At 36.9% G+C, this 26,632-nt stretch overlaps 1 protein-coding gene across 1 annotated transcript; it reads left to right on the top strand.

The window, feature by feature from the left end:
- The first annotated feature begins 2,074 nt into the window (after nt 1-2,074).
- On the top strand, nt 2,075-8,472 carry LOC117918056 (cytochrome P450 CYP82D47-like). The gene is made up of 3 exons (XM_034834587.1): nt 2,075-3,040; nt 3,247-3,445; nt 8,036-8,472. The coding sequence occupies exons 1-3, from the start codon at nt 2,075-2,077 to the stop codon at nt 8,470-8,472; spliced, it is 1,602 nt and encodes a 533-aa protein (XP_034690478.1).
- Nucleotides 8,473-26,632: the final 18,160 nt, after the last annotated feature.

Here is a 26,632-nt window from a genome sequence, read left to right as displayed (position 1 = left end):
ACAAAATAAATAAATATTTTGTTTAGTATTAATATAAAAAATCTTATATCATAAACTTCTAAATAATAAAATAGAATTTTTAAATTTAAATCTTAATTCATAAAATGAATTATTATAATTAATATTTAAAATCATATAATATATTATTTGTAGGATAATATTTTCATTTTTGTCCATTATATATATTTTTTATTTAATTTTTTATATTAACTATTTATTATATATTATCATTTTAAGTTTAATATGTCAAAAATAATTAAAATCAATAAATATGGAGAAATTAGAGAGTAAAAAAAATTAAAATTAAAGAAGTTTTATGAGAAAATACAAGAGCATATTAAAAAGAATATAAAGGAAAAAAATAAAAATAATAATAAAAACTATAATAGGTGACAATAGATTATGGTGGCGGGAAAGGAAAAAAAAGGAAAAAAAAAGTGGAAACGTAGCAAGTGATAAGGGAGATATATTGATGTGTGAGAAATAATAAAAATAAATGACATGTGTACTTGTTAACAAGTGGTATTAAATTGGTGTGTACTTTGTCCTTTACTTTTAAGGATAATTGTGGAACAAATTTAAAAACACTATTAGAGTTCATGAATAAATAATATTTTTTCCTATTTTACACTAAAATTAAAAAGGAAAAAGTAAAGTTCTAAAATCTCATATTTTTTGTAGTTGGTGCATGGTTACATGATTTCCCTAATTTTTTATGATAAATTGTCTTTTCAAAATATGATTTCATTTTTTCTATACAAAAACTTCACTTTTGTCATTAAACCATCATTACATAAATATAAAAATTAATTTTTTCATATTGAATTTGGGGAAACTTATGTTTTGGGCGTCCATTTGGTAATAATTAAGTTTTCAAAACCCAAGAATTGAAAATCCCAATGTTTTTAGAATCGAACCGGATATTGAATTGAAAAAGTTACCGATTCATGGTTCATTGGTTGGACTGGTGGTCGAATCGTGGTCGAACCGCAGTCGAACCGGTGATGTCATAAATATATATTTTATATTTTTATTAAAATTAAAAATAATTATAAGATATTTAAAATATATAATTAAAAATTAAATAATATTTATAATATTTATTCATTTTTATATAAATGTATTAATGGTTTAAATTTATTAAACAAAATATATACAATATTTAAATATGAAAATATATTCAAAATGGTAAAAAAATTTGTATTTAAATATGAAAACAAATTGAAAATGAAAAAAAAAAGTGATATATATATATATTATTTTTTGAAATAGTCTATGTAGTTATTTTCTGTTAAATATTAACACAAACAAAGATGCAGCACAGTGGAAGGGTTATGCTCCTTATGAACTTGTGGTACGTGGTTTAAACCCTCTTGGTGCAGCCTGGAGCAAAGTTGATTTTTGCTTTTAAATCTCTTTACCTTATCCCACATGAGAAGTAAGAGGAAATAGATTGCTTTATAAACCTCTTCCCATCTTAATGAAGCCAGGTTCGTGGGGGGTATTTAATGTTGGGCCATGGAGAGAAGCTCATTTTGTCAAAAAGACAAAAAGGTATGCAATTACTGTTGGGCTGTGAGGGAGTGGCCCACGAAAATCCGAGATTCCTCAATTAATGTGAAAAATAATATAATTTTTGTGCACTTTGTGCGGACTTATTATTTTTTTTTTATCCAAATTACCCTCACCCAATCTCCATGTTCGAAGATCCAATTATTCCCAAATGGATGGTACAAAACATAACCTTCCCTTGAATTTGTCTTTTTGAACTCTTCCTACGAATTCATTTTAAAACTAAACTCGCGTTTTCATGGTGCAATTGTTTAGTTTTTACATTATTTTTTCGATGGAATCGTTTTTTTTTTCAAAGTAACCCTACCGGTGCTAATGCCAATTTTTTTAGGGTTGGGCGGCTGCTGCATTGAAGACAAAAGAAAGGTCAAAGAAGCAGAATGTTTTATATCATACATACATGTTGTATTTTACTATCTTACTATCTTTATGTGGCCCTAAAGAGAAGTCTTAGCAAACAGACAAATCTAAACCTAGAATTATCAACCCTGATACAGCATTAATGTGGAAGTTGTCTCAAATTGAGGCCCAATTCATCATGAATCTCCTTTCTCATTTACTAGCAGTTGCAGGGTTTATGTGGCTGGTGCTGTTGTGTAATGTATGGAGAGTAAAGAGTTTTGCTCACAGGGGTAAGGGCAGGTCAGCCCCTGAACCATCTGGTGCCTGGCCATTTATAGGTCACCTTCATCTACTCAATAGCCCAATGCCAATTTTTCGAACCCTTACAGCCATGGCTGATAAGCACGGTCCAGTCTTCATGATCCGCCTTGGAATGCACCGTGCGCTTGTGGTGAGTAGCCATAAGGCTGTTAAAGAATGTCTCACTACCAACGACAAGGCTTTCGCCTCACGCCCAATTTCCAGCGCCGGAAAGCTTTTGGGATACAATTATGCTGGATTTGGATTTGCACCTTATGGGCCTCTCTGGCGTGAGATGCGCAAGCTATCCGTGACAGAACTTCTCTCAAACCGTCGTCTTAATGAGCTGAAGCATGTGCTGGTTTCTGAATTGGATGTTTGCATTAGAGATCTCTACCCACTTGGCAAAGAGACAAACTGGGTGAACCCAATTAAGGTAGCGATGAGTGAGTGGCTTGAACAGTTGACCTTCAATGTGGTACTAAGGATGGTTGCAGGGAAGAGATACGTTGGTAATGGGGTCCACGGAAATGAAGAAGCAAGGCATGCCATAGCAGTTATTAAGAAATTCATGTCTCTAACTGGGGCCTTTGTTGCATCTGACGTCATTCCATTTGTAGAATGGATGGATTTGCAAGGCCATTTGGGGTCTATGAAGCGTGTAGCGGAGCAGTTGGACCCTTTTGTGGAAGGTTGGGTAGAAGAACATGTTACGAAACTCAAGAGTGATCCCGGCAGCAGGCAAGACTTCATTGATGTGATGCTATCTGTTCTCAAAGACAATTCCATATTTGGCCATACACGGGAAACTGTTATCAAGGCAACAGTAATGGTATGTATGTTTCATATACTCTTTTCTTCCAAATCAGCTTATAGTTCCCTAGACATAATTTGAAGACTACTCTGAGTCTTGGTGTGCAATACCATTCTTCTTAAAATCAATTTCAAGATGCATAGTAGGTTCTTTTATTTATCCGTTCATTTATTTATTCTCTAAAACACTTTGTTTGCTTTTTTTACACAAATATAAAGTCACAGACTCTCATTGTGGGAGGGTCAGACACCACTTCTATTGTCTCTACATGGATCTTGTCTGCATTATTGAATAATAGGCATGCTTTGAAGCGTGCTCAAGAAGAGATAGATCTAAAAGTTGGTAGAGGCAGATGGGTAGAAGAATCTGATATTGAAAACCTGATTTACCTTCAAGCCGTTGTTAAGGAGACTAAAGGTGTTTGATAAACACGGTAAATGACTGAAATCCTCCTTACCGGATGAGGAGATAACTCTTCATTATATACACGATAATTACAGTTGTAAACTCCTACATAATAGGAAAGAATCAAATACAAATATTGAGCATATCCCTACAACTATACAAGTGGATATTATGCTAACAGAAAAGGAATGCAGCACGTATCATGGAGAATTTGATTCTCCCTTATCACCCCCCTGCAAGGTGAGCGTGGTAGAAGGGAGAACGCTGAGCTTGCTTCAAAAGAGATAGAATTGTGGCTTGGTAACTCCTTTGGTCAGAGAATCAGCAAGCTGTAGATGTGAAGGAACAAAATCAATTTGCAAAGTGCCTTTATCAAGAAGTTCACGAACAAAATGGTAGTCGATTGCAATATGTTTGGATCGAGGACGAGTAATCGGATTGACTGCCATAAAAATTGCACTTTGATTGTCACAAAGAATTTTAGGTGGCACTGAGAGTGTAACATGAAGGTCCCGAAGCAACTGAATAATCCATGCAATATCAGCAGTAGCAACAACTAAGGAGCGGTATTCAGCTTCTGCACTTGAACGAGAGACAGTGCTTTGTTTCTTAGAAGACCAAGAGATTAAATTAGCTCCAAAAAAGATAGCATAGCCAGTAGTAGAACGACGTGTATCAGGACATCCAGCCCAGTCCGCATCAGAGTAGCCAAGAAGATCACGAGTGGACTGTTTGTGAAGTTGAAGACCATGATGAGCAGTGCCTTTAACATAGCGCAAGATACGCTTGAGAGCACGAAAATGATCCTCGGTGGGAGCATGCATGAACTGGCAAATGGAGTTGACACTGAAGGACAAATCAGGCCTGGTGATCGTGAGGTATTGAAGAGCACCGGCAAGAGAACGAAACAGAGTAGGGTCGGAGAATAGAGTCCCTTCGGCGGATAGATGCTGTCCAATAACAAAAGGTGTAGAAATAGGCTTGGCATCAATCATTGAAGCACGTTGCAAGAGATCAAGAGCATACTTCGTTTGACTGAAAAGTAGACCCTTCTCATTAGCTTGGACTTCAACGCCAAGAAAATAATGAAGATCACCCAAATCCTTCATGGAGAACTCATTGGAAAGCCGAGTAATAAAGGTGTGAACCAGAGAAGGAGTACTTCCAGTGATGATCATGTCATCAACATAAAGAAGTAAGTAAACAGTACCATGCGAGGAGTGATATACAAACAACGAAGAATCAGCCTGACTAGAGTGAAAACCAAGTTTGAGCAAAAATGAGCTAAATCGATGAAACCAAGCTCGAGGAGCTTGTTTCAAGCCATAAAGAGCACGTTTTAGACGACAAACATGCTGAGGAAACTGTGGATCAGTGTAGCCAGACGGTTGTTCCATGTACACCTCTTCGTGGAGAAAGCCATGAAGAAAGGCATTTTTAACATCTAGCTGATGTAAACGCCATCCAGAAGTAACAGCCAAGGATAGAATGATTCTGACTGTAGCAGGACGCACCACAGGGCTAAAGGTGTCACCAAAATCAAGACCATGAACTTGAGAAAATCCTTGAGCCACAAGACGTGCCTTATGACGCTCAATAGACCCATCAAAGTGAAGCTTTGTTTTGAAAATCCAGCGACAGCCAACCACATTATGATGCTGAGGACGAGGTACAAGAACCCACGTATCATTTTTCTTTAGTGCGTGAATTTCATCATCCATAGCCGAGAGCCATTCAGGGTGCTTTGCAGCAGACTTGAAGCCTCGTGGCTCTTTGAGAGCAAGAAGAGCCTAAAACAACTGAGAAGAAGATGAAATATTCATAGCATGATACAACCGTGCTTTGAATATACCAGCTTTCCCTCTAGTAATCATCGGATGGCTGGAAGTGGTCACACGAGGAGAAGACGAAACTGGTGAAGGAGTGGTCGAATCTGTAGCAACAGAATCCAAGAGAGAGTCCTCATCAAGAGGAACTTGCGGACCAGGAGAAGAAGTCGAAGACAAGTGTGGAATATCATTGCAAGGCAGACACAGTGAATTCAAGAAAGATGGTGAAGGCAAAGAATCTGAAGTACTAACATTAGAAGAACTAGAAACACATTCCTGAGACTCAGAAAAATGAATATAGTCAATGTTAGATGGCAGATTTTGCACAGAATCACCATTATAGGGAAAGGTATGTTCATAAAACTGCACATGTCGAGAAACATAGACACGATGTGTCTTACGATCTAAGCACCGAAATCCTTTATGAAGGGTACTGTAACTTAAAAAGACACAAGGAGTAGATTTTAGAGACAATTTATTAGGTGAGTAATCTCTCAAATAAGGGAAGCAAAGACACCCAAAAGTACGAAGCATAGAATAATCGGGTTGCTTACCAAACAGGAGCTCATAAGGTGTTTTGCCAGCAAGAGATGGTGACGGGAGTCGGTTAATGAGAAAGACGGCAGTAGAGAAGGCCTCAACCCATAAGAAGAGCGACACACGAGCATGAAACATAAGAGTAAGACCTGTTTCTGTGACATGACGATGCTTACGTTCGGCAATTCCATTTTGACTAGGAGTGTAAGGACATGCCAGATGAAGATCAATGCCACACGAATGCAAATGAGAGCGAAATTTATTATTAGTAAACTCAATTCCACCATCACACTGAAATGATTTGATTTTGGCGGAAAACTGTGTCTCAATAAAACGTTGTAAATTGATGAAATTATCAAAGAAATCAGATTTGTGTTTTAAAGGAAATATCCAACTAAATCTAGTACAATCATCAATGAAAACCGCATAGTATCTATATCCATTAAAAGAAGAAACTGGTGACGGACCCCATAGGTCACAGTGTAAACGATCAAAAGGCATAGCACAACGTTCATTATTTAGAGAAAAAGGTAAACGGTGGCTTTTGCCGAGTCTACAACCAACACAAATTTCAGAATCATTGTTCACCAATTTATTACTACAAGAAATAGATCCTAATTTAGAAATAGAAGCAACAGTACGATAATGTGGATGACCAAGGCGAGTATGCCATAAACGAACAGATGCTCACGGTGAAGAAGTAGTGGACACTAAGGCATGATGACGACGATCCAACACGTAGAGACCATTTTCACATCTTCCGACTCCCAGTACCACTCTTGTGACCCTATCCTGTATGGTAAAACCAGAGGAAGAAAAGGTAACACAACAATTATTGTCTTTAGTGAGTTGACTAATAGAAATAAGATTTTTCTTAATTCCATAAACAACTAAGACATTAGATAAAAGAAGAGGACTAGATGGAATAAGAGATGAAATGGAACCAGTGTGAGAGATTGCTAAGGACTGACCATTGCCAACCATGACACGTTCATTACCAGAATAGACAGCCGGTTGATCCACACCTTCGGTGTCACTAGTCATGTGGGACGTTGCACCAGAGTCAGGGAACCATTTAGAGTCATTAAAATCCTGAATCAAGTAGGCAGAAAAAGCCTCAGCAAAGTTAGCCGATTGCTTCTTCTTGAGTTTCAGGAAAGTCCAGCAACGTTTAGCCAAGTGGCCCTCTTTGTCGCACAACTGACAGTGGACGGAGGAGTTGGATGATGACTTTGAGTTGGCAAACGGTGTAGGAGAAGCTGAAAACTGATGCTTCACTTGCTTATGACCAGCCACTTTGGAAGTTTGCTGCACAAAATAAGCAGAGTTGGAAGATGAATGGGAAACTGACCGTTCAAAGATTTCATGGCTCAAAGCTTTCGGAACAATTTCAGTAAAGGATGGTAGAGGAAGTTGTGACATCATGGTGGTAGAAAAGATCTTGTAGTCGGGTCCCAATGCGCGTAGGTACCAGTGGACTTTATCCGTGTCGTCAATGGGACGTCCAATAGCAGCCAGTTGATCGGAAAGGCCTTTGAAGGTGCGAGAAAACTCAGCAATGGACTGAGAGCCACGGTGCATCAGCTGGAGTTCATCCTTGAGTTGCAGTTCGCGAGTCTTTGATCGGTGCGAATATGAGACTTCAAGCGCATGCCAGGCCTCGTGGGAGTGACGGAAACCCAGTACCTCACTCATAGATTCCTCTATGAGCGAAGAATAGAGTAAACTGAGTAGTGTCTGATCGGTATGCAGCCAAGAGGTATATGCAGGATTGGATTTTGGGGTGCCATCAGAGGCAGTAATCATGGGAGAAGGAGCCGTGATGCTACCGTCCAAATAACCAAAAAGCTCTTGACTAGTTAACAGAGGAACGAACTGATTTCTCCACAATAGATAATTGGAGGAGGTCAGTTTAATGGTGAGCATATGCACCATTGTATTGAACGAAAGAGTAGGAGGTGAAGAAGACGAAACAGCCATGGTCAGAATCGAAAGAAACCTTGCTCTGACACCATAAAGGTGTTTGATAAACACGGTAAATGACTGAAATCCTCCTTACCGGATGAGGAGATAACTCTTCATTATATACACGATAATTACAGTTGTAAACTCCTACATAATAGGAAAGAATCAAATACAAATATTGAGCATATCCCTACAACTATACAAGTGGATACTATGCTAACAGAAAAGGAATGCAGCACGTATCATGGAGAATTTGATTCTCCCTTATCAGAGACCCTCAGGCTGTATCCACCAGCTCCCCTATCAATACCGCATGAAGCCGTTGAAGACTGTAATGTTTGTGAATACCACATTCCAAAAGGAACCCGCTTGTTCGTGAATGTTTGGAAGTTGCATCGAGATCCAGGTGTCTGGCCAGATCCGGAAGAATTCCAACCAAAGAGGTTTTTAACAACCAATGCAAATTTAAATGTGTTTGGTCAGTATTTTGAGCTCATCCCATTTAGCTCAGGGAGAAGATCTTGCCCGGGAATCGCTTTGGCCTTACAAATTTTACACTTGACGGTTGCTCGGCTACTTCAAGGGTACGACATGACGACACCATTGAATGCTCCGGTGGACATGACCGAATGCATAGGAATTACCATGCCCAGGGCAACTCCACTAGAAGTAATGCTCACACCCCGCCTTCCTTCTCTACATTATTAACGTTGCAAGAGGATGGTACCCATGACTCTTGTTAGTGTGTGTATTAACTTTTGTTTACACATGTATTATCCCATGTTAAGATATGAATTATTTTCTTTTAAGTGAAAACGTCATTAAAAGAAAAGGTTCCAAATCCAGTCATACTTTATACTATTGGGTTATTAAATAAAAACTTAAAATGTAAATACTTATGAAAAACCATGCTAAATTTCATGAATTTTTCTTATTAAAAGAAAGGGTTCCAATACTGCGGTGCAAGTATAGGTGTTTTTACTCTTATTAACTTAAAAGTTGAATCCTTTTAATTTAATTAAATCATTTGAAAGAATAGAAAATATCAAAACCAATCCAATACATAAGATAAGAGATTTTTATGTAGAAAGCCTCCACAACGGAGATTAAAAAAAAAAAAATTATGTGGTAAAAGACTTCAAATCTAAATCCACTATAAGAGAATATAATACTCAAATTCACCCAGCATATGCTATCCTTAAACTTACTTTCCAATATCTGTATTGCATTTCACATCTGTGACGCAGCACCCAGTGGATCTGACCTCAGTACATAAGGGGATGCATATCTCTTTCACAACCCATCAAAAATTCAAAAACATTTTTTGAGAGCTTTAGGAATAGGAAGACAAAGTAGATTTTTCTAAACATCTATATCAAATTGAAAAGCCTATTTAGGTAGGTTATATATATGTATATATAGGCTTAATGACCTAGTGGACCAATTATGGAATAATCCCCAAAAATAAAACTTTAAAAAATTTAAAGACAGATCTCCAGAATTTTGGAAGAATTTGTCTCAATCGTCGTTAGAGCACTTGAACCTATGCTTGAGCCAATCCTTGAACTAGCACTTAAGCCAACACCTAAGTGAGTACTTGGAAAGCTATTTTACACAGCTTTAAAAACATGATCCATCCAATGCCATACCAACTCTAAGTTACCTTTTTCCGAACCCTTCCAAACTTACCTATGTCATCCCAATTGATCAATCATCAATCTCAAGTCTTCAAAGGAGAGTAAGACAGAACCTAGAAAGATCCTATGCTAGAATGAATGGAACAAAATTGTCAATCTTAAACTACATAGCCTAATATAATACCAAATTTCCCCTTTTGACAATTTCCTGATAAAATTTAGATTGCATAAACCCCCAATACTTCCAAATGGAGTTTACAAATTTCTCAACATGCTCGTCTAAACCTATTTGCTCTATAACATGTAGAGAACAACATGCCGCATCTAAAAGTAAGTCATTTCTTAGTACCTATAACCTGTAACATCAAAACAATAAAAATGCCCATGGTAAAACAATGTGTGGGAATAGAGATAAGCAATTACCAAATTAGGACAAAGATAAATAAATACAAGAATGCAAGTCATGCATGCAAATAAATATCAAAACCAATCAAAGAAACCCATGGCCCTTTTTGTCATAAAATAAGACAATGATAATAAATAAAATAATAAATATAGAGGAAGAGATTAAAAAAAAAATTGGCAATAAATATCCATGTATAAACAAGGTTTTGGATACAAGAGATAATAAAAGAAATGCATACATCCAAACCAAATTAAATAACATGAACTAAGCTAATACAACTTTGGTGTACAAAAGAAACATATCACAAACAAAATAGTAAGGAACTAGAAATCTTGATTGAATGATGGTTAGATGTAGAGTTGGACACACTTTGCGACATAAGCCAAAAATAGATGGATGCGGGTTGTCCCTCAAGGCCCTAAAAGTGAGCATCCATGCAATCTATGAGCTAACGATGGAGTGAGTCCACATGCTCAGTCAACGTGCAATGGTAATCATCTACATAGGTAGTCAATGCATCTATGAGTAGATGAAGATGATCAATGGAGTCCATCACCTACTAAAGTCTCAAATCATTAGAGACGGGAACTTAGGGGCGAGAAGAGGAACAAGATGAGCTTGCTCATCCTTGATTATGATGCCCTTTAGGTGTGGGCTTCGGGAAATCAGGTTGTTACATAGAAGTGTCCAGTCCATAGTGCAAATCTTGTTATCCTCCTAAATGGCCTCCAAAGCAATGTAACTGTTGATATGGCTCTCATGCTTGGACCACAAACTCTCATTTCTAAAAGCACGTGGCCTAGGCATACTAAGGGTCTAATCAATCTCAAACCAGACATCCACCAAAATATAGGAGAAAATCAACGCAAAAAAAAAAATGCTATTGGGATGAGCAGGCTCTCAATAAGTAGCCATGAGGGCAAAGTCGAACTACCGCCCAATTAAGATGACTTAAATGAAATGGGCCATAAGACATGAATTTGCGTCTAGTGAGAGGTAGAAAAGAAATATAGGAAAAGAAAGTATTAAGGACCCATGTAGACTTAATGAAGTCAACAACAAATATATATCGATAATGAGGCTTTCCAAATAGAGAAGTCAGGATGGCGATGAGTTTGGAACGGGTGAGAGACAATACTTAGTAAGGTTTTTCTCATTGGGTTTTCTTAGTAAGGTTTTAACAAGGTATATTCTTATGATCATCCAAATGGGAGTGTCATGAATAATGGAGTTTGTGTTGGGTTCCCTCGTATGTGAGAGAATGGGCCCCATATTCTTGGGGCCCAAGTCAGTTATAATAAAAATAAATAAATAAATAAAAACGGAAAGAGATTAGGGAAAAAGAAAAACACATTTCATTGTCCGGATTTCATCAAAGAATCGATCTTGCTTTATCCATGGTCTGATTGAGTTGAAATTTGGAGGAGAAATTCGAAACTCGAGTAGCTACAATCTAAACGGTGAAGATCAGATTTTGAGCTCGAGAACTAGTGTTACTACCCGTGAACAATAACGACGTGTTTTTGGGTATTCTTTCTCCAATTTTCTTTGTTTTTGCCAAGAGAGATTATATAATCCAAGGCTATATGTGCTCTTGATGTATTTGGTAGCCTCTAGAGATTATTCTAAAGAAGACAGGTGTAACCCATTATTGTTGATAGTGCAAGTTTGAACTGAACTAGGTCTCGTGGTTTTTCCCTTTGTATTGGGGGGTTTTCCACATAAAAATTCTGGTGTCTGATTTATTTTTCCATTGCATGAGTTTATTTATTTATTGCTACTAGTTTTTATTACCTATTTAATTTTGCACAAAGAAATGGTAGAAAAATCTTGGTGTTTGTTGGAATATTGTGAATTCACCCTAACAAGTGGTATCAAAGCCAAGTTGATTAATAGTGGGATCTCTTGTGTGAATTAAATGGAAGAGGTTGGCAGTGGAATGATTAAAATCATAGCTTCCAATTATTCAATTTGGAATTCTAGGATGAAGGATATTCTATATTGCAAAGAGTTGTTTAAGCTCATTGAATGTAAGGGTTATAATCCAGTTACTACAACTGAGGATGAGTGGAAGAAATTAAATAGGAAAACCATTTGACAGATTAGCCAATGGGTTGATCAGAGTGTCTTCCATCATGTAGCCAAAGAAGTTGATGCATATAGCCTTTGGCATAAATTAGAGAGTCTTTATGAGAGAAAGACTGCACAAAACAAAGCCTTTATGATAAGGAGGATTGTGAATTTAAAGTACAAGGATGGTAATAGTGTTGCAGAACATCTCAGTAGTTTTCAGGGACTATTGAATGAGTTGTCTACCATGAAGCTTGAGCTAGATGATGAGGTACAGGTTTTACTTTTGTTGAGTTCTTTACCAAATAGTTGGGAAATTTTGGTGGTATCTTTGAGTAATTCAACCCTGATTCATGCCTAATTGGTGTCTCAGCTGATTCGTGTCCAGCTGGTGCTCCTTGATTGAGGGTTTAATCAACAAAATTTATAACCTATTACACCATATACTAGGGTAGCAAAGACAAAGCTACTATAGCATAGTGGCTCTAGGATCGTTCACTGGGATGGGTTTTCACTTCACAAATGATATTAATTCAAAGCTGAATTGGTGCATTTTCATTTCAAGGTTAGCTTTAAAAGAAAACATAAAGACGTTTGAATGAAAAAGGTTTGGTTTTAAGCCAACCAAAAGTAGTAGTAACTGATTTTACTTATAAAGAAAAGTGTTTCTTGGAGTTTAGATCACTGGGCTCGGATTCCTCATACAAAAAGGGAGTTCCGGTCACTTGTTTCTTTTCCTCGCATTAGAGAATTAACATATAGTTAATTCTCTAACCGGTGTTGTACAGATGCTTCCCATTAATGGGTTCAAACACTAAATCCCTCTCACTGATGCAACTTGCAATGGCTCGTGCCTCTCACCTAGCACTTGCCATTCAAGGTGATCTTTAACCTTGGATTTCCCTTCACAAGCTCGCAAGAGATAACTAATGGATGTCTCCTTGGAGTCCAAAAGCTTACCAAGTGTTGGCAATTCTAGAAAATCCTACCTTCAACTCACCTCCCAGAGGCTCGCAAGGGGCAAACTAGTGAATCTCCATGGATGGAGATCACTTGCCTTACTAAGTGTTGGCCCAGGTGATTTAAAGGAGTTTTAAGTTAACTAAAAAGACAAACACCATTAACGGGTCACACTTTCTCTTCATTAACAACTAAAACAACAAAACTTCCAATTTATGCATGAAGGAACTTACCCGGCTTTCCTCACTCCAAGAGACAAAGAGCCTAGCCTCTCATCCTCTAAGGAAAAATCCTCAGAGTTTGATTGGCTAGAAAGAAAAAGAATGAAAGAGAAGACAAGAATATATATGAAAAGCAGAGCAAGTGCTCTGTAAAATATATTCCTTCCTTTTACATAAGGTTCAACAACCTAACACCCTCATAACAGGCTCCTCGGGCTCCCTTTAAACCAAAATTACACTTACAGCTATTACCTTGATATTTTTGCCAAATTCCTAACTTAAAAACTAAGGAATCCTATCACTGGTGGTTTACAAGGAGAATTTGGGCATTTAGGCAACAAAAATCTAATGAAAAATATCTCCAAGTGTCGGTTACAAATATCGGGAAGCACTAAGGACCACTTCGCAGGTGACAAGTGAGGTCTGCGAGATTTCGCAGGTACACAAGAAGGGCTGCGAAATTTCTTCATAGCAACCAGCTGATTCAACACCTTTGCAAAGTGGACTTCCATCTTGGCGTGTTTGGCTTCCATCGCGGCGTGAAGCTTCAGGGGAAATTCATAGCACTGTGCAAAAAGGCTGCGAAACCATTCCGCAACAAAATGGTGATTTCGCAACACTTTTCTGAAGCCTTCCTTCAGCTTGGAGCAGTTATCTTCCAAAGGCTGTAACTTCCTCATTTCAGCTCCAAATTGCACACGGTTTGAAGCATTGGATTGTTGACTTCCTAAGCTTTCAAATGACATATTGTATGCATAATTTGGACATCAGGAAGTGCTCCAAAAGTAGCTGCAGTGACTGTCATCAAGAATGCTCCATGACTGATTCCTCTTTTGCTTTTCCTTGCATTCCCACTTTGCTTATGGCAAAAGTGCTTCAAAGCTTGGCTTCTTCATTCCTCTGAGCTTCCCAAAGCTTTCTAAAGATTCCATATCACTCTCCTCAATCTCGTAATGCTTTGGTGGTCAAAATGCTATCAAAACACCAAAACTTAAGGCAATTTGATTATAATTGATTGCAAGGAGCCTTAACATGCTAATTGGGTTAAAAGGCACCAACTACTACTCAAAAGTGTTTAAAAGGATTAATTAAAAGCTATCAAATAGCACTTTTTGAGTAGTAATCAAACCCCAAATGGTGTGATAACTATCAACATGGTAAAATACAACATGTTTAATGAAGAGACAAGAAGAAAAGAGTTAGGTATTTCCTCTAATACAGAAGCACATGTTATAGATGATCAAACTCTCACATGGAACATTAAAGATATAAAACCCAAACTTCAACAAGAGTTATCAAATACCTTGCCTAATCACAATTCGTAAAGAGAAGGTATTATGCAAATTTAAGCTTTAAAAGAGTTTCCACTCCCAAAGGGTCAATCCTTATTCTTCCACAAAAATCTAAGTGTTACTTATTAGTTTCTGAATATGGTATGCTGAACTAATCTCTCCCTCCAACCTAACTCTTTTTCAAAGCTTAGCAAACTGATCAACCTCCAATAGGCTAAAAACGCACCTCATTTATTTCACACTTTTTTCTTGTAGGAGTACAATGCTTAAAGGTATTCTTTTCTAAATTGTCCATGTAACGAGGGTCCATTGATGACTCCCAACCAATTAAGGTTTAGGGCATCAAGCTTTAAGGATTTTTCAACCACTAACTCCTCGAATTTTACCCCGAACTTTTGAGAATGAAATTTTAATACTCAAGTACCTACAGTATGTTAAACTCCACCTATTCACCCTTGTAACGAGCATTGAGGTCGGTGACTCCCAACCAATGAAGGCTTAGCGCACCAGGTTTTAAAGATTTTCACCATATACCCCTCAGACCTTGCTCGGGTTTCAAGGCAAGTAAAACATTTTTTTTTTCAAAGGCTCATTGGCCTTTTATAAGGTCTCCCAACACTATTAAAATGAGGTCAAAGGTACAAGTCTAAATTTTCCTAAGTTAAGAGGGTGAAATAGTTTTTCATCTTATAATCGGAACCTAGTGTGCATAGTGTGTGAATAGCTTAAAGTGGAAGAACTAAAGTTGAATTCAATAGAAGTTTCAACAATTCATCAACTTTAGTAAGCATAATACAAATTCTAAGTCAAGTAAAAAGACAAAAATTCAATTTCTCCCATTTCATTTTGAGAATTTTTCCTTAATGACCATGGAGAGTAGAATAAAAAACTTAAAAAATTTAAAAATTAAGCAAAAAGCAACTAAATTACCAAAATAACTTAGCATTAATAACAAAACTTCCTTCCTCAACTATCCCCCTAACCAAGCTGAACATTGTCCTCAATGTGGTAAGAGCGATTGAAAATATAGGGAGGAAGTGGTACCTCCTGAGTGACATGGAGTCTGAGTTGTATAAGAGAAATCACATGTTTCAAAAAAAAAAAAAAGAGTCAATGAGTAGAGGAAATAGAAAAATGCCAAGTTTAAATAGAAATGATGTTTATATATGATGTATCATCAGTAATACATCCAATCCAGAATATAAAACATCAAAACATGGAATTATCTATACTAATATAATAAGTAAATACAAAAAAGTAAAGAGATGATCAAGTAATGGTAGGGTCCTGTGGAGCTGATGCATCTATGGTGGCCTCCTAAGTGGGTTGGATCAGGACTTTGACCTCTATTCTGGTAGTCTCCTTAGATGGAATAATCTCCTCAGTTGGAGCTCTCAACTAGAGCTATGGGCTCTGATGGTTTTAGGGACATCAGAAATGGAGTGAGAGGCTTCGTGTGTGTGATCCTAGGGTGCGCAAGGCTCTCCTCTTCAGATGCATGGTCGCAGGGCTTGTTGGCATTTTCGCAACTTCCCTTGGCTTCACAAGGTGTTTTCGCAAACCCCTCCCATTTTGCAAGTCGATTTCGTAGTCTGGAGGCCATTTCACAGCTTGGAGGCCATTTCGCAGCCCAAATGTGATTTCACAGCAAAAGGGGAATTTCGCAGGAGGTTTTTGAGCTTGGGAGGCTACGAAATGGCACACGTGTGCCTGGAAGTGGTTTCGCAGCTGCGAAAATTTTCACAGAGGGGGGTCTTGTGGCTGCGAAATTGTTTCGCAGAGGAAGGCTTGTTTCGCAGCAAAACCCCAATCTCGTAACATGGTTCTTTTGGCTGCGAAATGATTTCGCAGGGGAAACCTCTTTTCGCAGGGGGTTCTTTTGGCTGCGAAATTTTCATAGGAGCATAAGTTCCTTTGTTTTTCAGCTTCTTTGGTTCTCTGTGGTTTCCCTTCACTTCTTTTGAAATTCCTCCTGATTTTGATCATCCAAAAAGAAACTATGTTAAATCAAAACAAAGTAAAATTAAAGCATTGAAATCAAACTTAAAACAAGTAATAAAATAAAACAAAAAAATATGGACTAGCTAGTCTTTAGAAAGACTAAGTCCATTAAAAAATTTGATTCTGATTTAGCTTGCCCGGATCCCATATGAAATTTGCATCTCTCACTTGAGACTTGCTCTGCATGATTTTGTCATACAAAGCTTGGGAGAAAAGTGGAGGCATGTGTTTCTTCATCATTTCTTTCTTGATAACTATCCTCTGTGGTTCTTCATCTACATTAAGATTATAGTCATCTTTCTCTATACTTTTCCCCTTTTTCTTTCCTTTGATTTCCTCCCTCTTTTCTTTCTCTGCTTCACTCTCTACCTTATGTTCTAGCTTGGATGTGGGCAAATCAACCTCTTTACCACTCCTCAAAGGGATAACCGCTTTAACTTCCTTCACCATTGAAGATTCTCTCTTTTGAGCCTCCACTTCATGGATACCCTTGGAATTTTGATAAGATTGAGAAGGAAAGTTTCCTTTCTCTTGCATTGTGTTGAGGTTAGCAAACCTTGAGATTGAATATTAGAGATTATCTATCTTTTGAGATAGATCATTTTGCACTCTATCCATCCTTTTATTCAATGAACTCTCTACATTGTCAATTCTTTAACTGAGCCGAGCATTGATGGATTTCTGAGCTCCAACAAAGTCTTCCACGACCTTGCTAAGATTAACCATAGTTTGTTCAAGGTTCGAGGCTTGCGGAAGTGCTTGAGCAGGTTTCTGGTACTGAGGTGGCTGTGGTTTCCAAGAGAAAATTGGATGGTTCCTCCAATTGGAATTGTAGGTGTTGCAATCACCAAATGTTTCTCTCGCCGTTGGAATGGTAAGACACTCCTTCACCAAGTGCTCATAAGATTGACCAATGGAACAAGACATAGCTTGCAATGGTGTCTAAGAGATGGCTTGCACTTCTTGCATCTTATTCATTTCTAGCTCTTCCAATCTCCTTGCCATAGCTGCAATCTTTGCCTTCATGTCTATGTTGTCATTCAAAATATACATCTCACCCTTGGTATTAGGTTGAGACGTCATTCTTCCCATATCTCTAGCATTTGGCTCATCCCATCCTCTTGAAACTTCAGCCACATAACTCATGAAGTTCATGGCTTCCTCTACTATCTCGTATTCAATATGGCATGCACAACTAGCAATTTGAGAATTAAAAACTGAGAAAACAAAACAAAACAAAAGAAAGAAAAATTCTAGAGAAAAAAAAATATTAAGATTAACTAAAATATGAACAAAGAAAAAGAAACAAATAAAGAGTTAGTAAAAAGAAAAGAAAAGTCACCAAACTTGTGATGAAGATCACAAGTACTCTGGAAATATGATATCACTGTAAAGTGGCACCATCCCCGGCAACGACGCCATTTAATTCGTGCCCAGCCAGTGTACCTTGATTTCGGTCCTCAGATAGGAGTAATTAACAAAATTTATAACCTATTACACCATGTACTAGGATAGCCTCAACTAGCATAGCATAGTGGCTCTAGGATCGTTCACTGGGATGGGTTTTCACTCACAATTGATATTAATTCAAAGCTGAATTGGTGTTTTTTCATTTCAAGGTTAGTTTTAAAAGAAAACATAAAGATGTTTGAAAAGGTTGGTTTTAAGCTAACCAAAAATAGTAACTAATTTTAATTACAAAGAAAAGTGTTTCTTGGAGTTTCAGATCACTAGGCTTAGGTTCCTAATACAAAAAGAGAGTTTCGGTCACTTGTTTCTTTTCCTCGCATTGGGGATTTAACATATAGTTATTTCCCGAACCGATGTGGTACAGATGCTTCCTCTTAATGGGTTCAAACACTAAATCCCTGTCACTAATGCATCTTGCAATGGCTCATACCTCTCACCTAGCACTTGCCATTCAAGGTGATCTTTAACATTGGATTACTCGTCAAAAGCTCGTAAGAGATAACTAATGGATGTCTCATTAGAGTCCAAAAACTTACCAAGTGTTGGCTATTCTAGAAAATCCTACCTTTAAACCACCTTCCAAAGGCTCGCAAAAGATAAACTAGTGTATCTCAATGGACGAAGACCACTTGCCTTACCAAGTGTTGGCCTAGGTGATTTTAAGGCATTTTAAGTTAACAAAAAAGATAAAAACCATTAACGGGTCACACTTTCTCTTCATTAAAAGCTGAAACAACAAAACTTCCAATTTTTGCATTTGGAAACTTACCCGGCTTTCTTCACTCCAAGAGACAAAAAGCCTAGCCACTCATCATCTGATGAAACATCCTCAGAGTTTGATTTGTTAGAAATAAAAATAACGAGAAAACAAAAATATGAAGGAAAAGCAGAGCAAGTGCTCTGTAGATATATTTCTTACTATGATCCTCCTCTCATGGATTCCATATATATTACATACTTTTCTTTACATTGGTTTAGAGATATATATAGAAGATATTTTCTAAGAAATATCCCAATAATATCTTTAGCTTATTACAAGGAGAAAATAGAAATTTACACAAAATATCTTGAGAAAAAATCTAACTTAGTCGGTAGCAAATATATGAGATTACACAGGTGGATTTCGCAAGTTAGAGCATGTCTTGTGAAATTTTCGCAAGCTGAAAGTCTCCATTTTGCAATTTGAATTTGTGATTTTGCAACTTGGAAATGATTTTGCAACTTGGTTCACAACTTGGAGATGATTTCGCACCTTGGTTCGTAGCTAGGAGATGATTCTGCACATTGGTTCGCAGCTACGAAAACGGAATTTCAACTTGCGAAGTGGCACACGTGTGCTTGTAGGTGGTTTCGCAGCTGCGAAATCAACTTGCAAAAATTTCACAAGGTGTTTCACAGCTGCGAAATTTTCGCAAGGAAAGGTTGATTTCGCTGCCAATTTCGTAGTTGTGAAATTTTCGCATAGCTTGATGCGATTGTCTTTAAATGGCCATAACTTTTTCGTTTCAGATCTGATTTGCACATCGTTTAAAGCGTTGGACTCCTGACTTCCCAAGCTTCAAAACAACATATAGTATGCATAAAATGGACTCCAAGAATAACTCAAAATATATCCAACAGTTTCTATTCTCTTGAATTTTTTTCATGTTAGATTTCTCTCTTTGCTTCTCCTCCTTGCATTCATGATTTGCTTTTGAAAAAGGACTACAAAGCTCCAAAGCTTGGATTCTTAATGTAAATGAGCTTCCATTTGCTTTGCCATGGATTATATAAAGCTCTCCCTCATCTTAGATTGCTTTGGTGATCAATAAGCTATCAAAAACACCAAAACTTAACACAATTGGATTAGAAACGATTGCAAGGGTCTTTAACATGCTAATTGAGTTAAAATGTAATAACTACTACTCAAAAGTGTTTAAAAGAGTTAATTACAAGTTACAAAATAGCACTTTTTGAGTAGTAATCAATAGAGAGGCGAGGGAGAAGTAAAAACAGAAAACCTTCCAATGATTATAACCGTGACAAGTTAAGGGGAAAGTCAAAGTGTCGAAAAGATATAAAGTGTTTTTATTGTGACAAGTCAGGACACATTAAGAGAGAGTGCAGAAAATTCAAAAGAGAACAATTTAAAAGAAAATGTGAAGAACAAAAAAAGGACAAAGACATTGCAGCAGTTGCATCTAATGGTGATGCGATCATTGTTTGTGATGATGCGTGTGTAAACCTTGCATGCTAGGATTCCACTTGGGTAGTTGATACAATAACGTCGTTTCATGTCACTACACATAAAGATTTCTACACCAGTGGCAGTTTTGGTTAGGTTAGGATGGGTAATGAAGCAAAATGTGAAATTGTTGGCATGCGAGATGTAGAGCTAGAAACTAGCATTGGGTGCAAATTAGTTCTAAAATATGTTAGACATGTTCCTGAAATACGGTTTAGTTTGATCTCTGTTAGGAAGCTTAATGATGAGGGCTACCATAGTCACCTTGGAGAGGATAAGTGGAAGCTTACTAAGGGTTCTCTTGTTTTAGCTAGGGGAAGAAAAACAATACCCTCTACAAGACAGAAACGAGACTAGTCAAGGGAGAGGTGAACATTGTTGAGAATGAAGCCTCTACTGAGCTATGGCATAAGCAGCTTGGTCACATGAGTGAAAAGAGACTTTAAGTTCTAGCTAGAAAGAAGCTTCTACCAGTTAAAGGTACGTCACTATTACCTTATACACATTGTCTGTTTGGAAAGCAAAGTAGAGTTGAATTTCGTAGATTTCCTTCACGTAGAAAACCAGATATTCTTGATTTAGTTCACACTGATATTTGTATTATACAAAGTAATACTCTTGGTGGTGCACTTTATTATGTGACTTTTATTGATGATCATTGGGCATATGCTTTGAAATCCAAAGACCAGGTACTTGATGTATTCAAAAATTTTCATGCAAAAGTTGAGAGGCAAACTGACAAGCAGTTAAAATCTGTCAAAGCAGACAATGGTGGTGAATATAGAGGGCTATTTGAGCTATACTGTAAAAGTCATGACATCAGGCTTAAGAAGATGGTTCCTAAGACCCCGCAGCAAAATGGTGTAGCTAAGAGAATTAATAGAACCATCTGTGACAGAATCAAGTGTATGCTCTCTCATGCAAAATTGTCTAAGTCTTTTTGGGGTGAGGCCATGAGGACAGTCGTTGATTTGATTAATCTGTCTCCATCATATCCTTTAGAGGGTGATATTCTAGAGAGAGTTTGGATAGGAAAATTTGTTTCATTTGAGCACTTGAGCATGTTTGGTTGCAAGGCATTTGTTCATGTTCCTAGAGATGAGTGGTCCATGCTTGACAGCAAGACTAAATAGTGTATCTTCTTAGGTTATTCAAATGAAGAGTTTAGGTAGAGGTTGTGGGATCCAGCTACCAAAAAGATTATAAGAAGCAGAGATGTTGTCTTCTTTGAAGATCAAACCATTGAAGACTTGGATTAGGTTAAAAAGCCAAAGCCTATCAGTGAAGAACAAGTTGATTTGGGTCCAGTTTCTCCTAACTCTATGGGACATAATGAACACAGGGAAGTCATGCAAGAAGAACAAGTTGATACAGTTGACAGAAATGATGAGTCTACAGTTGATGATGTAGAAGAAAATCCTACAGTTGAGAATGATGGCCTAGAACGGCAACAAGAACAAGATACTTCAGAGTTGTCTATTGAAACACAATTAAGAAGATCTACTAAATAGCATCAACCTTCCAAAAGGTATACTAGTGATGAGTATTTATTGCTTTCTGATGGGAGAGAGTCAGAAAATTATCAAGAGGTTCTGCTGCATGATGAGAAAAAAGAGTGGTTGAGAGCTATGCATGAAGAGATGAAATCTTTGCATAAGAACAACACTTATGAATTGATGGAGTTGCCTAAGGGTAAGAAAGCATTGAAAAATAAATGGGCACTGAAAAGGAAGCTTGAACCAAACAGATCACAGCCAAGGTACAAGGAAAAATTGGTTGTGAAGGGTTTTAGTCAGAAGAAAGACATTGACTTTGAAGAGATTTTCTCACCCGTGGTTAAGATGTCTTTGATCCAAGTTGTGCTAGGCTTGACTACCAGTATAAATCTAGAGATTGAACAACTTGATGTGAAAACTACTTTCATCCATGGTGACTTAGAGGAGGAAATATATATGGAGCAACCAAAAGGGTTTACAATCAAAAGTAAGGAACACTTAGTGTGTTGACTGAAGGAGAGCTTGTATGGTCTCAAGCAGGCACCGAGATAGTGGTACAAGAAGTTTGATTCTTTCATGGTTGAGCATGGGTATGATAGAACTACTTCTAACCATTGTCTATTTGTGAAGAAATTCTTTGATGGAGATTTTATTATTCTCTTATTATATGTGGATGACATGCTGATTGTTGGTTGTAATACTGGTAAAATTGATAAACTGGAAAAAGAGTTGAGCAAGTCCTTTGAAATGAAGGACTTGGGGCCTGCAAGTCAGATTCTTGGTATAAAGATTTCTCAAGATAGGACGAATGGAAAATTGTGGCTATCTCAAGAAAGCTACATTGAAAAGGTTTTAGACAAGTTCAACATGGGCAAGGTAAAACCAGTGAGTTCTCCACTTGGAAGTCATCTAAAGCTAAGTTCCAAACAAATTCCTTAAAGTGAGAAAGAAAAAAAAGAAATACGAAAGGTGCCCTATACATTAGCTGTGGGTAGCTTGATGTATGCCATGGTATGCATGAGGCCTGATATTGCTCATGTTGTTGGAGTTGTTAGCAGGTTCCTTTCTAATCTTAGCAAAGAACACTGGGCCGCAATGAAATGGATTCTCATATATCGAAGGGGTACTTCTAAGACATGTTTATGTTTTAGGACTAACAAACCTATGCTTGTACAATGCACAGTTGTAGATATGGCTACGGATGTTGATTCCAGAAAGTCTACTTCTGGTTATTTGATCATTTTTTTCAGGGGGGACAGTGTCATGACAATTAAGGTTGCAGAAATGTGTTGCTTTGTCAACCACAGAGGTTGAGTATATTGCTATCACTGAAGCTAGCAAGGAGTTACTATGGATGAAGAAGTTCCTACAAGAATTAGGCCTATAGTAAGAAATATTTACTCTACTGTGATAGTCAGAGTACTATTCATCTCAGTAAGAATCCAACTTTTCATTCTAGATCCAAGCAAATTGATGTGAGGTATCATTGGATTTGTGATGCAGTAGAGATGAAATTGTTTTGCCTTGAGAGAATTCATACTGATGAGAATGGATCAAATATGATGACAAAACCAATGCCTATAGAGAAACTAAAATTCTGTAGAAAGCAAGCGGGCTTGGTAGAGTCTCTCACATAGTTGGGAGGGGGAGCTTTGTTGGGCTCCCTAGTATGTGAGGGAGTGGGCCCTATATTGGGGAAAAATAAAAACAGAGAGAAGAGAAGAGAGAAAAGAAAAACACATCTCACTACCCAGATTTCATCAAAGAGCCGATCCCGCTTCATCCGTAGTCCGATTGAATTGAAATTTGAAGGAGAGGTTCAAAACTCGAGTAGCTACAATCTGAACACTAAAAAATAGATTTTGAGCTCGAGAACTGGTGTTACTACCCGTGAATAGAGATGACGTGTTTTTTGGTATTCTTTCTCCAATTTTCTTTGTTTTTACCAAGAGAGATTATATAATCCAAGGCTATATGTGCTCTTGATGTATTTGGTAGGCTATAGAGATTATTCTAGAGAATACAAGTATAACCCATTATTGTTGATAGTGCAAGTTTGAGCTGAACTAGGTCTCGTGGTTTTTCCCTTCGTATTGGGGGATTTTCCACGTAAAAATTCTGGTGTCTGATTTATTTTTTCGTTGCATGAGTTTATTTATTTATTGCTGCTAGTTGCTATTACTTATTTAATTTTGCACAAAGAAAAGTTAGAAAAATCCTGGTGTTTGTTGGAATATTGTGAATTTACCCTAACAGTTTGTTACGAAAATTTGTTAGGATATGAGGACTTATGGATAATCATCTAATTCCTGATATAGTTGATTATCTTAAATTTCATTGTAAATCTCCTCCCAACTTCCTATGAAAATGAGACTTACTAAAGTAATGTGTAAACTATTCTAAGCATTAGCAAAGTCTTCTCTTGACTTAGTGAAGTTAGTAATAGAGATGTATACTAGTAGTAGACGAGGGTCGCCAAAGAAAGAAGTCAGGATGGTGACAAGCTCGGAATGGGTAAGGGCATGTACCTCGACCACGAAGCTAAGGAGAAGCTTTAATAAAGTAGGAATATGGAGGGTGGATTGATAGATTGAATAGAAACCAAGAATGTTTCACTATACATAGAGACTTTAAACACGGCCTCGATCATGACAAAATGGATGTTTGCATAGAACATCAAAACATAATGGGGGTAAACAACCTTGTAAAGAGATGTGAAAGTGTCCTAATCCTTCTTCCGAATAGCAGCTAGAAGCTCAATATCATGAAAAGTTCTAATGTCAATACCTTGCTCAATCGCTACCTTGTGAGTAGAAATGCTCCAAAGTTTCCTCCAAGAAGAAGCACTCAATGGGAAGGTCCTTTAAGTAAAAAAGACCCTTAATAGAAAAGCCCATTATGGGCTTAAGAAATGGAGGCATAGGAGACATCTCCTTATGACCAACCTACTAAGCTTAAAAATGGGAAATAGATGAGAACCAAGAAAATACCTAAGAAAAAATGAGCCACTAGAAAGTCTCAAAAAGCAATCTTAACACTCCTACAGAGTTAAAAATAGCAAAAAAGACCCAAAATGAATTTAGAAGAAAAGTAAGCATAGACACCAAGCGTGAAAGGTAACTTAGGGAGAAGAAAATGAAGAAAAGACATGCGTAAAAGTTTTTTTAATCGCTCGAAGCACTCAAAGCTGAACAAGAAAGGGCGTTGGAAGAGACTTAGGGCACTTGAGTGCTTAAGGAAGTGCTTTAATGTCCAAGACTGGACTTGTAAGTGACAATCTTTGTAAAAACATTCCACTGAGCATCTAAAATGTCCTTGTTGACGTAGAAGCCCTAAAAAATCAATTTGTTAAACCCATAAAGGCCTAGAAAGATATGAGAGACTAATAACTATAACCTAGGGTTTGACAAAACTATAGAAGCTTAAGAAAATAACAAGAACAAAAAGAAATCAAGTATAAAGTTATACAATGCACGTCTAAAAATCTAAGAATGAATTACACATATCCAAAGAAATATAGTAATCACAAACTCGATTTAGAAATTATTTCAATAACAATCAAAGTATGGTAAAACTAAAATAATTGAAGGCATTGATTATCAAGAGTATCAACTTACTGCCTAATTTTCATATTTCAAAATTGAATTCTCGAAACATACTTAACAATGCTAAGATCTAATTTATTTAACATTCAATCAATTCAAACAAAGTTTTTCAGATTCATATTTAACATGAAATTTGATGGCATTATATTCTTGGAAAGAATCTAGAAATTATTTTAGCCAAGATGCCAAAGTTCACTTCAAGAAACAAATGTGGTGTTATGATAGAGCCCTTGAAAGCATGACATGATTAATAGTTTTAAATTCATTAATATATATTATTTATATTTCTTGTTCTCTCTTCATATCCCAATTGCATTAATCAGTTATCTAAGCATACACATTCATATCACTTACATTGTACATGACTTGAGTTTATTAGGAGTTTCAAAGAGGATACAAATCATGAGGTCCTTGCATGATGATTATTTGTTCACAATCCGTTCATGGATTTGGGTAATCTAGTAGATATTGTAGTACACCACCTTCTAATTGGATAGATGACTTGTCATGGCGGTCAAGATGGGTTTCCTATAGTGAGTGCACTAATGTCTATAGTTACACATTGGACAAGACCTATGACCAAACATGAAATAAGGCTATCAATTACCATGATTCATTAAACTACTTTATTGCATGAATTCTCAACCTTGAAAGGATATTGAGCATGTGTCAAAAATCAATATGAGGCTTTAACCTATGGATTGAGTCATTATCGATTAAGGCTGGTGGTAATAAATGTTCTCAATTGAGACATCATGATATCTCATGAGATTAAGACAGTGTGTCATCTTGCGTGATCCAAAAGACATGTGATCTAGAGACTATGGTCATAGTAATTCTTTTAGTGAAATTTTGACATATGTTCCTTGGAGATAGAGTATATTAATTGATCACATAATAAGTAGATCTACAACCCATAGATTGGAGAAATAATCTTGATAGCTTGATATCACTATTTTGTTAGATTGTGAACAACAGTTCATGGGGTATCTAAACGCAGTAGATAGTAGGGCATGTATCGAGCTTCACCTTGTCATAATTATATATGATACTAAAATTCAACTAATTCTCTTTAATGGAATCTTGAATTAACTTCAAAATTGGATTATCAAGGAGCCAGTATTTCCCCATGGGTCTTAGTGGTGCCTACTCAACCTCCTATTTCATGGTGGCACATTTATTTTGAAAACTTTAGGTTTCAGGTTCATAAGTGTACATAAAAACATTTTGGTAAAAACATGAAGTTGCACTAGATATGATGAATTATCTTTTTGTTAGAGTTAGTCAATTAATTAGAGGTCAATAAGGCAAATTAATTAATTAGGACACAAGTGGGAAAGATTAGGTGATCCAAGCCCAATTTGGGTTCAAGTCACATAAGCATACAAGTAGCTTTATATATTCTTTTAAGGGTTAGGGTTTCACACTTTTGATTGTCATATTTCAAAAAGCTTTTAGAGAGAGAGAAACACTAGTTCTCATCTAG

Source organism: Vitis riparia, chromosome 7 (assembly GCF_004353265.1).
Source record: "Vitis riparia cultivar Riparia Gloire de Montpellier isolate 1030 chromosome 7, EGFV_Vit.rip_1.0, whole genome shotgun sequence".
NCBI lineage: Eukaryota > Viridiplantae > Streptophyta > Magnoliopsida > Vitales > Vitaceae > Vitis > Vitis riparia.
This window is presented reverse-complemented; position numbering and strand designations above follow the sequence as displayed.

Coding starts and splice junctions, on each gene's coding strand:
- LOC117918056 (XM_034834587.1), top strand. CDS start 2,075: ATGTGGAAGTTGTCTCAAATTGAGGCCCAATTCATCATGAATCTCCTT. Junction 3,041..3,246: donor AAACTGTTATCAAGGCAACA/GTAATGGTATGT, acceptor ACAAATATAAAG/TCACAGACTCTCATTGTGGG. Junction 3,446..8,035: donor CGTTGTTAAGGAGACTAAAG/GTGTTTGATAAA, acceptor CTCCCTTATCAG/AGACCCTCAGGCTGTATCCA.